Raw genomic sequence first — 13092 nt, 5'->3', positions numbered from 1 at the left:
TTTATCATTGCTCATTGTTAGCCTGGTTGCCCCCCCCCCATCCTCAGCTTCACCAACATGGAGCTCCAGTGGAGTTCAGTCAGACATTCTTCAATACACTTAAGGTAGGACTGAAAGATATTGTACGTTTGGGAATGGAAATTTAGGCTGATTCTATGGCTGTGACAGACATGTGATCAGACACGAGCCTCAGAGAGAAATTAAGTTATTGCAGTTTTGATGAACAATGACAAATCGGACAAGCTGGATTGTGCAATGGAATGATTGCGTGAAAACAGTGCTGATTGCTATTCCGCAGACAGATTTTTTAAACATCAAATATGAAGTGCATATGGCTTTAATAAGCATACATCCATTAATAGGCTACAATATGCTAATGGGAGAATCACACTTAACCAGAAGGTTACAACAATGCAGTGAGTCAGCAATGATGGCAAACAGTTTTCTGTTAGAAAAGGTGAATTGGAAAAAAAGGGGAAATTAACTTACATTTAATTTCCACTTGCAATATCCAGTTTCAGATAAATATAATTAACAGGAACATACAGCTGAGGTAGACAAAAGGACTTGCCGCCATACAAACATTCAGATAAACCCGCCAGAAAAGATGAGGCTGGCTGAAGGATACTTCATATGGCAGAGCTCCAGAAGCTTCAGAAGTAACAAATAGTGAGACGACACTTATGAGCACTCAGACAGGGTGCAGACAGGTCACTCCACAGCATCAGCTGTAGTCAGATTTACGCAGCTTTGATACGCGTCTTCAAAACCTCCCCCCCAAAAAGGTTCCCATATATCAGATCTCACTTACACTAGAGCCTCAGTCAGTGGATAGAGTCATCTAGCAGCATCTTGGCAAGTTCTTACATTTCTGGCTTCAGAATTGTACAAGTGAGACTCCCTTAGGCTTTTAGGGTGTATGTAAAAGCCTAACTTCATGTTGTTTTCATTTATAATCCATGTTATGTGTCTAGGGTTACTAATTCAAACTGAGAAAAGCCAGGTTTGTCCATGCCTTCACTTCATCCTCAAAGACAGGCAATTCATGAACTGGGAGACCACACAGGAAACAAAATTAAGACTTTTCAGTGACAGAGGAAAATGCCTGAAACATGTCAGTGAAGCGGGTGGTCATATCAGTTAGGAATGCAAATAAGAACAAGGAAAAGTTTCTTAGTGTGAGGAGCTGAACACATAGAACTGAAGCAATTAAAGCAAAGCAAAAAATAGGTCCTACTCGTTTAGAAAAAGAGTGCTTTTAAGGACTATTGATTGACCCTCATAGGGCAACCGTTAAATGTGATATACAATCCCGGTGTGTTCCAGCAAGGCCTGAGTTCAAGACACAGCTTAGTTCAAGATAGATTTTTTTTTTCTCTTTCAAATGCTTATGAAATTGTAAGAGGTCTGAACATATTCCACATATTTTTAACACATGACCATCCCTTGGTTTCGTGCTGTTGAGAAAAGCTTGTCCACCACACACCACAGGTAGGGTTGTTTTTTTTTGTCTGGAGTGGACCACCCCTGGCAGAAAAGTCTGGACAAGCAACTGCTACGATCAAGTTTTATGAAGTGAAACATCCCAGAGTCTGACTCACAGGAGAGGCAAAAAAACAGGATTGACGAGCAGGTTACTGAATATGTACCAAAAGAGTGCATGAATGGATAAGGCTCAGTTCTAAGGGCATGAGTACAGCCAAAGAAGCCAAGAGAGGTACATCAAAGCATGACAGAAACTTACAGTGCCAACCTCAAAGTTGTAGGTTCCAAGGGAAAGTTATCCCACTGATGAAATGTGAAAATCACCAAATACTCTCAAATAACCTAAAAGTGCCTAAAACGAGGTTAAAGATTGAATGGGTATTTACCCACCTGTAGAGGTTTGCGCTAGCATGACTTTTTATTTTTTTTTATTTTCCCCAAAATGCGCTTTAAATAGCCTTGCCTCCTGTAGGCCTTTAACAAAGACGTGTTCAGGGACAGTCGTGGATGCCCCGTGACGAATCACAAGGTTCAGTATTGGCTTCGAGTGCGTTCGCTCGCTCAAACAGAGAGCCAGGAAGAAGTACTGCCCAGCCTGCACTTGAACTTTGTGAACTAATCACATAGACACTAGGCTACTACAGGGCATAAACCTATTTCCATAATCAACCACCACAGAGCCATGCAGCAGCATTTGACTGATTAGATACAACCGTGCAACTCAGCTTAAAAATTGAATATTGCCACAACAGCTTATTCCCTCGGTTGTTTGCCAGAAGAAGGGGAAATGGAACCGCATCCGATATACCTCCCCATCCATCTTTTTACAAAGCTTTTTTTCTTTGAAAAAGCTAGAAATAATTTCGATAATGAACTCCGAATGTTCACGTTAAAGGTAAGTCAACTTAACCTCCATTTTATCGGGGAATAGCTGGTGTTCAGCCTTCTGGTGTCTGAACGAATTATTCTCCCGGAGAACCCTCCATATTTAAATCAATTTAAGTTAGGTAACGTTCGTACACTTTGGTGTTGATTTGGCGTGTGTTTTCCCCTGTGCGTTGTCATGTTATCGTATAAACTATTACAACTGTTATGAGCTAAAGCTACTCATTAAACATGCTAGTGGTAACGTAGATGTAGTTAGTTAGCCTATGCTCCACACGTGTTCATTTGCTCGTCATGGCAGGAATAGTTGGTGCGTCAGATGTATCAGCATTATGAACAGGAAAGTCAAAGTGTTTATTGTCGCATACACCAAATTGCTTCAGCGCAGCGAAATTCTTACGACTTGGCAGCCAACATCTACGCAGTAGACGGCATACAACAGGTAACAAAATAACATATACCAAATTAGGATTGGACCTGGTTACAAGCCTTACTTACCTGTCTGATGTTAGCCTCCGGCGAGGGAAGTTTTTAAAAAGTCAGATGCAGTCACAAATGGTCAGTCATATTATTTAGGTATACAGAAATTGTCCACACAATAAAATGTTCAGACAATAAGACCAACTGCAGCGAATATGTAATCAAGGACAGCTGATGAATTGTCTAAGTGTTTATGACCCATGTTAGCCGCATGTTAGCCAGGTAGCAAGCTAGCTATTTTACCATAACGGTTATGGCATAACCTTACAGGTCAGAAGTGTTGTAAACGATATTAGAATATCTTGCTAATTTACTTAAGACTTGATCATCATAGAAGTCCACCTCTTGTAAATGTGTTGTGCACATGACAAAATAATTCTCACGAACCGGCTCATCTCTCTGGAGGTTAGCTGGTCTAGTCATGGTCTGGACTGTGTTGAAACTTGAGCGGCAAAAAAATGGGGTCCAGGAGAGTTGAAGATTCTCACACCAAAAACACTGCTGCTTACAACTGCGGAAAGGTACATTTGTGAGGAATGAAAGATATAATTCAAATGTGGACAGTTGTTGTTTTTCCATTACAGACCTATGCAGACCTTGAAGGTTATTTGAAATCGCCTCTAACACAGGTATATAAGGAATACTCATATCTTATGAAAACATTGGATGCAAAATATGAAGCGATCACGCTACTCTCCACAGTGCTTAAAGACATCCAGTCCGGTGAGATACGCTCACACATTACACACTACACTTGTATGCCAGTGGTGTCTGCAAGTTATAACTTTGTATTTCTGCTTTCACAGTTCCAAATGGCAAAAGCCACAACATTGGCAAGCTGACAAATATGAAGAAAAAGAAACAAGGAACGTTGAACTCCGAGATGCTTAAATGTGAGCCCATGTTGCAGAACACGCCGGTGGCTGTCACCATCCCCAAAGCTGTTCAGGTTATTGACACAGTATCGTCCTGCCAGCAGAAGACCGCATTGCCTGAGACTCCCGAGGTACCTGGGGAGGTTTCTCAACATAGACGTTTGTCAGCTGTTGACTCCAACACCGTTGTGGGTTCACCTCACATTGCAGAATCAAACAAAATATCAAAAAATAAGATGCCAAAAGATGTCTTGCCAAAGAAGTCAGAGGTGACCGTTTGTCTGCCTCACTCTCCTAATGCAAGCAAAGATGTCGTGCCAAAAATTGTCACAATGAATGAACACAAGCCTCCAGCTGTCCAGGTAACCCAAACGTTTGCTGCTCCAAAGAGTGTCCCTGTGAGACAGACAACCAAGGAGACGCATCCCAATCTTATCCAGAACTTTCCCTCACACCTCATTGATGTGGGATTGGACATCTGCTCTGAGGTTCAGTACCAAAAGCAAACCTCTTCACAGCTCATGGCCTTCCTGAAGACCAGCCGTAAAACTCAATTCATGACTCTGTTGACCTTCATCAAGAGCTCCTGTGAAAGAGGCAAAACGTACCCAATGATGTTGGCATCTGGCCAAATGAACACTGGTTCAGCCACAGAACCAAAGACTGAGGTGACGACAACAAGTCCTCCAAAGGACAAACGAGGTACTGGGCCCCCAGAAGTCAAGGGGCCAATTTTCCAAGTAAAACATGTAAATGACGGCTCATTGATTTACAGCTGCATCGTTGCCACCAGCACTGAGCTGTGGGATATCAGCGACATCTGCACAGGGGTGAGTCATGCTCCGTCAGAGTCTCAAAGCGTAGTGGGAAGCGGTCCTTCATCTCTACAGGAGGTCTTGAATCTTGAAAGTTGCCCTGACCCAGAGAGACCCCTAGCATCCCATCAGGTTGAAGGAGTAAGTGTGGAGGAAAGTGGTGACGTTGACGAGGGTTTGAGGAACGATGCAGGTTCCGCTGTGGCAATACCTCCGTTTCAGATTCGCAAGTTTGAGGAGATGGCCGTGGTGGTGACACACGTAGTGGACCCAGGCCTCTTCTACATCCAGCACCAGAACTCAAAACTAACACAGCTCTCTTCTGAGATGGAGTATGTCTTTTTTTCTTTATGTCAGTCACTAATTTGAGTTTCCCTATTTTATATTTATCTCAGAATATGCCTATGTATGTTTTTGGTCAATTGGCTACTTGCACTAATCTAACAGTTTGCTCAGAATCTGCCCATGTACATTATGGTTTGCCACTTTCACTGACCTCACATCAGCTGTTGCTTGGGTTTGTGTTTCAGCCTCAACAAATGCGATGCCTTTCTTGCTCAGATAGACAGGGTCCCTGACATTGGAAGCTACGCTCTTGGTTGGTTTCCCCAGCAACAAGAGTGGTGCCGAGTCCAGGTGGCTAAGATATGTGGGGTGAAAGGAGGTAATTATAAAAATCATAGAAGCATTTTCATATGGCAGCATCCCAATGAAATGTTGTTCAAAGAGACCGATATTTGATGGAGATATTGCTGGATCGAATCACTCTTGTTGTATTTATTTAATTGACTTCAGGGTCTGAGTAGAGTCTTGTCTTCTAAGTATAATATTACCCCTGGCATTTTGTACAGATGCCTTTCATTGTTCCACCGATTATGGAAGCATCAAGAACATTCAGGTAGAAGTGCAGAGAGTTGATTTTGGAGATACAGCTTGCCTCTCTCTGAAGGACCTCAGGAAGTTGAGTACAGAGGTGGCAGCCTACCCTGCACAGGCTTTGCAGGTGGCTCTAGCTAATGTAAGTATTAGTTTATTATTATTGTTGTTGTTAGTAGAAGTATTTCATTAAACCAACACTATACTAGAGTGGAATAGAGTATGATGTGTCACGGTTCCCTTCAGGTGAGTCCAGCAGATGGAACGGTCTGGACAGGTCAGGCAGTGAGCTGGTTCAAGAACAAGGTGAACAACAGGACTCTGTACGCCAGGTTGTACCGTCAGGAGATCAGAGTCACGGTAGAACTATTTATGGAGAAGGGCAAGATCGGAGCCATGAGGTCAGTATTCTTACAAGTGTGTGTGTGTGTGTGTGTGCGCTTTATTCATAAGTCAGAATAAACATCTACATCTCAACCAGCCCCGGACCAAGTTTTGATTGTAGAAAAATGATATAGCTGAGCATTCTACATCTGTATGTACTGGGATCTCATCTGTCTTATTGGGTCGATATTGGATGTCTGACATTGGATGTATAACATGGTCTTTAACCCAAGCCTTGTATGGTACATTTATAAAGAATATATAAAGAAGTATTTTGTTTGGTCCTTGCAGAAGAGGAGCCTCACTGTCTTTGAGACTGGCTCAGAATGGACATGCCAAGCATAGCCAGCTGAAGAACATTGGCCTGAAGAGAAGTGAGTGCTCTTTTGTGTAGTAAGACATGCAAACCACTAGAGGGCAATGTGTTCACTTTGAAAGAGGTTTGAAAAAAGGCCTGCGCTGTGTTGATGTGTTCTGTTTTCAGGTCTTGCTCAGGAGCAGTCAAGGAAGGAGGCAGTGGCTTGGGAGAAATATCTGATATCCTGCTATGCACAGAACAAGAAATGAAGTTTCCTGCTGTGATGTGATTTAAAAACATGGATGAATAAAGTTCACTGAGGATCAAAAATAAGTTACAGTTTCCCTCTGTTGTTCATACTGTTAGCATGTAAGTCAAGTCCTTTACATGTTGTTAGTGGAGGTAAATAATTATGTTGTGTTGTTAGCCTACATATTTTTGTTCAGTTCTGAGGGTCAGCCAATTTTGTAATCATTATATTTGTGGCTATTATGTGGTGTTTCTTGATTATGTTTGAGCAGAATTAAATTTGTTTTATTCATTAGTTTCTTTATTTAATCAGTTTCCCCCATATTTTGAACATGTTAATTTCCCACTTTTTAAATTTGTCCTTTTGAACTTGATTAGCTAAATCAGGTGTGCACAGCTAATCAAATGCTCTAATGAATCCCCTGAAGTAGTTATGGGGGTTCTTACCTCTACTGATGGTGATTGATTGTCCAGCAGAGTTTGTCCATAAGCAAACGCCCCTGACCTAATGGCTAATGCTTCTGAGAGACTGAGCTCCTGGATGAACTCTTTATCCAAACTCTGCAGAAAGGTACATCTCTAGAAACAGGCCTGAGGAACTAACCCCGGAAGCGTCTTTCCTGGAGAAGGATTGGGAACTTTAAAGCTCAGGCTACAATTCTGTCAACTTTCTCAATCTTTAGCACCTTATTTTCAATTAACAGTTCTGAACCTTTTTTTTTTCTTTTTTTTAACCCTTGTCCTTTTGTTTGGCATGTGGGAATAGATGGGGTAAATGAACATGGCCGTCTGTATCTCTAGCTGGATGAGAGTGAAAGATGTAAATGGTGTTTTTAATATAAATAAAGAAGTGATCCCATGGGAATTGTGTATCACCAGATTGTGGGCCCAATGTATAGTTGTGCTTGTTTATAGCATAGCCTATTGGCCCACTTCAAAACCCAGAAAGTAACTGCTGTGCATGTGCATACATATGATGTGTGGCCTTTAAATAACAAGACTGATGCTGTTATTTAATTTTAAGTTCATTTGAGTTTCTTTCCCCTTCAATATATCCCACTTCTGCAACTACACACTGCTATAGTCTAGTCTTCCACTCATCAAAGCAGTACAGCAGGTATTCCTCTGTGTGTTGTCTCAGGAGCTCTGTCGTTTTCATCTTCACTTCTGAAACAGACTTGAAATGTGCAGACTTTATTTTAGGGAAATGAAAGAAGTCGTATGGTGCTAAGTCAGGGAAAGAGGTGCATTTAGTTTTTCTTTTATCATAGATGATTATACTGAAGGAAAATGAATTGAAATGCAAGTTTTCATCATTAAAAACTGAATTGCAGCATTAGTCCCAATATGTAATAGTACAAGTTTCCAGGTCTTTAAAGTTTGCTTTGGCCCAGGAAAAAGTAATTGTTGTGCTCACGATCTGCATTTTATTGTCAGAAGTAGGCCCAAATCTAAGTTTTATACATTATACATTAGACGTTGTGCGTGTGTGATACGTTACAGAAGGTTGTGTAAGTTGACAAAGGCAAGAATTCCCCCATTCATTGAATGATTGCGGGCAGATTCGGCCCTCTTCAACAAAGAAATCTAACTCGCTGATTGAGAAATATCTGGAATTATCGAAGACAAGCAGTCTCTTTGTGCTGAGCCCCGTGGTTCCCCGTGTTGCCTCTCGCACTGTAAATCTTTGTGCGACGTGCTCTGCTCTCCGTACGGTGGCGTTTTCGTGAACTAGTGAGTTGAATAAACTGTCCCGTCTGAAGCCGCGGGGGCCGGGTTGACCTAACGGCAGTGGAAACGCAGGCCCGATGTCACGGGAGGGGGCACAGGCGGGGGTCTACTTGCCCTTTGGCAGAGTTCCTGAACGGGTGCTCACACAAGACCGCTTGAAGCTCTACGTGTGTTATGGGCCCCGCGCGCTAACCGTGTCCTCGGAAGTAAAAGCTTCTCCCCCTCAGGCTGTTTAGTTGCATCTATGCCTGTTGAATTCTCCTCTGATGTTTAAAATTTCCTTGAGATGACTGTATTTTTGTGCCGTTCTTGTGGGTTTGGTGTTTTGTGGGATTTGCCAAAGAATCATTTTGAACTAGTATATTTTGGTTTTCAAGATTGTGTGATTTGTTTTGCTGACTTGACTGTGTAGCCTTCCCTGCGTGTGAAGAGTGAAAACCCTTCTGTTACCAATAAAACTTTGTTTGTTCCAAGAGTTTGCTTATTGTCTTATTATGAGAAATGACGTTACCTCCCATTTTAGTCCCTCCAGTTTTTCGTCTTTCAACACAAAATTGAACACAGAATTCAACACAAAATCGGCAAGTCAACCCATTTTTTTCCGAGATCTTGCATATTTTTTATTATTTAGTCTACTGAATAACTTGCGCATCAAATTGACCTTGATGTTCGATTGCAATTGAACTGCTTAAACTGGCCTCCTAATGGTGGTTCTTCCTCACTCTCTTCCACTGCTTCATGTCCCATCTGTTTGGTGTAAAGTGCGTGATGGATTGATGACCAGGTTACGTTTGAAGATGTCATTCACTATATAGCTGGATCTATAAGTGTTGTCATTGACGGTTAAATGGCAGATTGTTGCAGTCTTGCACGAAGATGGCGTTTCAAAATAAAAGTACCTTCCTACGTTCGTACATATTGAAGGGTTATTTGTGTGAGTAGGCTTAAAACTGCAACATTACTCATTATTACTGTTTTAAATATTAATAAGAACTTGTGATTTTGGAATGCAGTTCAAAGGTTGGGCCTAGTACTAGCAACCAACATTTGATGACATTTGATTTCAATAACATTTTAGTATTGATTAAATGACCATTTCAGAACTTGTGGAATCAGATAACTTTTCTAAAATTAGTGCAAGAAATTAAGACATAACAACACACACACACATAACTGAAATCGGTAGCCAAATCTTGATCTAATTTTTGGAAATCACCACCACAACATCTCTCATTTTGATGGCAAAAATCACACAAAAAAAACATAACAAAAAAAGTCACAAAATCCTGGTGGGACTGCCACTTACAGCACATTAGTAGCTCATATTGAAGCAAACTGTTCTAAAATAACTCAATTTGTGTGCTTTAAGTCAGAATCTCCCATCAGCTCCTAGGCCTGCCAAGCACGATAAATAATGTTGCCCAAGACCTTTTGTGACCACACAGATTCTTTCTTCTACGAGGGGTAGGCGGAAGTCGAGGCGTTTGATCTGAATTCTAAAGAGTCTTGTTGGGGTCTGTGAAGGCCTCCATTGTATGCAAAAGAGCATATGACTTCTACGGTGCAGGGTAGTGGCTAGTGTCATGGCAGTGATTAGCATTTTTCAGAGGCATGGTGTTGTCAGCTAAACCAGCCAGTCATTTAGCTAAGCTTATCTACCCATTTTCTGGACGTGTGTGTGTTCCACCTCAACCGAAGGTAAATGGCTTTCTCCATTTTTTCCCCTTCATTACAAGTTACAATGCTTCCTTTTCATGAAGTGAATCTTGGTTTCTAATGAAATTCAAGATTAATATGGCTCATTTTAAAATCTGAGCTTGAGCAAAAAATGTATAAATAAATACAAATTCATACTTGACTGACTCAAAATACTCCAATAAACTCCCTCAATGTTCAACTACTGAAATGGAAACGGACCCAAGCAGAGGAGTATTTGTAAGCTCAGGGCATCAGGCTGTGGTTAACAGGTGATTGAGATGTGGTTAGTGGTTGGTCGGTGTCTGATTTGCTGTATTATATGAGATGTGGGGAAAAATGTCACGTGGGTTCGATAACTGGCGGCCATTGGCTTTGGCGGACCTCGTCAGGTGACCGTGCGTGGCTGTAAGCCCTCGCCCATGCTCTTAAACAGATGTTGGGCGCCTGGGCAGCTCTTGCCTGGGTTTGCTGCTTGACCTGCCTCAATGTCCTCGCTATACCTCCGGGTCGGTGTGCCAGCAGCTGATGCTGTGAAAGCTGCTTACAACTCTGGCGTAGCCTGGTAATTCAACCTTACTTTTATTTTTGTGGATGCGGCGTAGAAATGTGATTAAGATGAGGTCGGTGGATTTTAATTGTTTTTACTCCTTGTCAATTTCAACCTTTAAATTAGGTGTTCAGGCAGTTTTCTGCAAACTTTCTAGCTCATCTCATACTCTGTATGATTGCTGCTTTTGTTAAAATAACATGTTGAAGAAAAAAGTGCTTGCAGTAGTCCATCCACGAATAGAATTTTGGGGCATATTGGTGGAAGAAAGGTTTTCATTTAAATTTAATTAAAACCTTCTTGGCACCAGAGGTATTGGATCTTGGGGGGAAATTTACAAATGATTACTACTAATTTAATGCGTAACCCACTGTCATCTCAGTCCATGGAAATATCCTTTGATGTTACTAAACTCTAACCTGTCATGTTTCCCTCGACCCAGACCTGGAATCGAAAATGAACTGGGGCACCTTTTATGCCGTGATCAGCGGCGTAAATAGGCACTCCACGGGCATCGGCCGCGTCTGGCTCTCGGTCATCTTCATCTTCCGTATCCTGGTGCTGGTGGTGGCAGCAGAGAGTGTCTGGGGTGACGAGAAGGCAATGTTCATCTGCAACACCCAGCAGCCTGGCTGCAACAGCGTCTGCTACGACCACTTCTTCCCAATCTCACACATTCGCCTCTGGGTGCTGCAGGTCATCCTTGTCTCCACGCCGGCTCTGCTGGTCGCAATGCACGTGGCGCACCGTCGCCATGTCGACAAGAGGATCCTCAGGATGTCAGGCCGCGGAAGCAACGCCAAAGATCTGGAGCAGATAAAGAACCAGAAGTTCAAAATCACCGGTGGTTTGTGGTGGACCTATACGATCAGCATCCTCTTCCGCATCATCTTTGAAGTGGGTTTCCTCTTCATCTTCTATCTCATCTACCCTGGCTTCACCATGTTGCGTCTGGTGAAATGTGACTCGTACCCGTGTCCCAACACTGTGGACTGCTTCATCTCCCGGCCTACAGAGAAGACTATCTTCACCGTCTTCATGCTGGCAGTCTCTGGCGTTTGCCTCCTGCTCAACATTGCAGAGCTGCTGTATCTGGTGGGCAAGGCATGCAGGAGGTTCTGCCAAGGGTCCGACAAGGACGTCAGAGGCGCCTGGATCACGCAGAAGCTCTCCTCCTACAAACAGAACGAGATCAATCAGCTGATATCAGAGCACTCTTTCAAGGGCAAATTCTCCGTGGGTCGGAAGAGCCCAGCAGAGAAGGAGGAGAGGTGTTCTGCCTGCTAGCCTCTAACCTCTCTCTTTTCTTTTTCTTTCTTTCTCTCTCTCTCTCTCTTTCTCTCTCTTTCTTTCTCTCTCTCTCAAGACTCTAACCGATCACTGCTAATCAGTCTGGATTACAAACGACAGTATTTACTTCCTCACTTCATTCATTCTACTGACAAGGGCAAGATGATACCTATGTTTTTTTCTGTGGCAGGAACCATTCACTGTGACTCAATGTCAAAGCCGATTTGAAGTTTTAAAAAAACTGCAGGAGTGAAGAGTGCCAAAATATTGTGGGAATGTCCATTACTTTCATGTGGCTCCTGTCAAAAGCGCTGACATGTCAAAAAGCATTACTGTGGAAGAACTGCAGATCAACAGAAAGGATCAAAGGCTCATGAAAACAGAGTAAATTATTTTCAGGGTGAGATTCCAGTGTGCTCTTCTCCGGAAAAAAAACCAACTGCTGTCAAGGTACAGTACTGACTCTTTTGACAACAAAAGCACTAAAACAAGAAAGGGACACTTTTTTGTGGCTTGTTTATGAGTCATTGGGATTAATTTTGTAAGGGAAGTTGAAGAAAGATGAAATACACAAGTGTTCATGGATAAATTGTACATCTACTTGAAAGCACAAGTGTGTATTTTGATCTCCATTAATACTTGAGTTTGTTAAAATTAGGTTTGGGTGTTGTCTGAACTAATAGCTAGATCCCTTTTGAAATTAAATGTAAAGATTTTGAACGGTGTAAAATATTGAACTCCTCTGCATATTCAGTGCTGTAAATGGCAAGTACATGTTGAAAAATGATACAATGGAAATCCTGCTCATAGTTCCTGTCACTCTTTACAAGTCAGAAGTTATCACTTGCTAATCCATCTGTTTTATTCTAGTCGGCATGACCCTTTGACCCATGACTAAGCTCTGTTGTTTGTACAGTAGGTCACGTGGGTTAAACATATGAATAGCACAGGCTATAACAGCGGTACCCACTTTATCTTTTCATTGATGTGCATGTCTCACTATTACCATCAGTATGTGTCTCATTTTCTCTCACCTGGGGCATTCACTTAACAGAATTTCGTTTAGCTTATTTTCATGCTGTAAAAAAGCACTGCCTTTGTACTTGACATTGTAACATTGCTCAGAGTATTTGTAATCAAGTTGGTCTCTTTAAGCAACATCAAGTGAGCCACACAATCACGAACGCCTGTTTGAATAAAGAAAGGGTAATATATTTATTCACTGAGTCATTTGTTTCACGGTTAGTAAAAGATGTTAGCAAGAACATTCTCCTTATCAGATTTTTTTTTCTGTCTCTTTCCTCCACCTCTTGTTTACAGTGCTATTAATGCTGAAGTACAGACCTCCGTTTCTCACTAAAACTGTAAATATGGTACATAATGTATTGTTCACTTGTGAATAAAGATGCAGAACCATTTCAGTTTTGCCTCCTTTCATTAGTGTGATTATGCCATGTGGATGTTCACTTGAGACTCATT

At 41.9% G+C, this 13092-nt stretch overlaps 1 protein-coding gene across 1 annotated transcript; it reads left to right on the top strand.

Moving 5' to 3' along the window:
• The first annotated feature begins 1952 nt into the window (after positions 1-1952).
• Positions 1953-13034, top strand: LOC105906252. The gene is made up of 9 exons (XM_031587135.2): positions 1953-2380; positions 3435-3573; positions 3657-4872; positions 5047-5204; positions 5392-5558; positions 5663-5817; positions 6092-6174; positions 6285-6365; positions 10766-13034. The coding sequence occupies exons 1-9, from the start codon at positions 2273-2275 to the stop codon at positions 11608-11610; spliced, it is 2952 nt and encodes a 983-aa protein (XP_031442995.2). The 5' UTR covers positions 1953-2272; the 3' UTR covers positions 11611-13034.
• Positions 13035-13092: the final 58 nt, after the last annotated feature.

The sequence above is a fragment of the Clupea harengus genome, chromosome 20 (assembly GCF_900700415.2).
Source record: "Clupea harengus chromosome 20, Ch_v2.0.2, whole genome shotgun sequence".
NCBI lineage: Eukaryota > Metazoa > Chordata > Actinopteri > Clupeiformes > Clupeidae > Clupea > Clupea harengus.
Note: the sequence above shows the minus strand (reverse complement) of the source record. Positions and strands in the feature narration are given on the sequence as shown.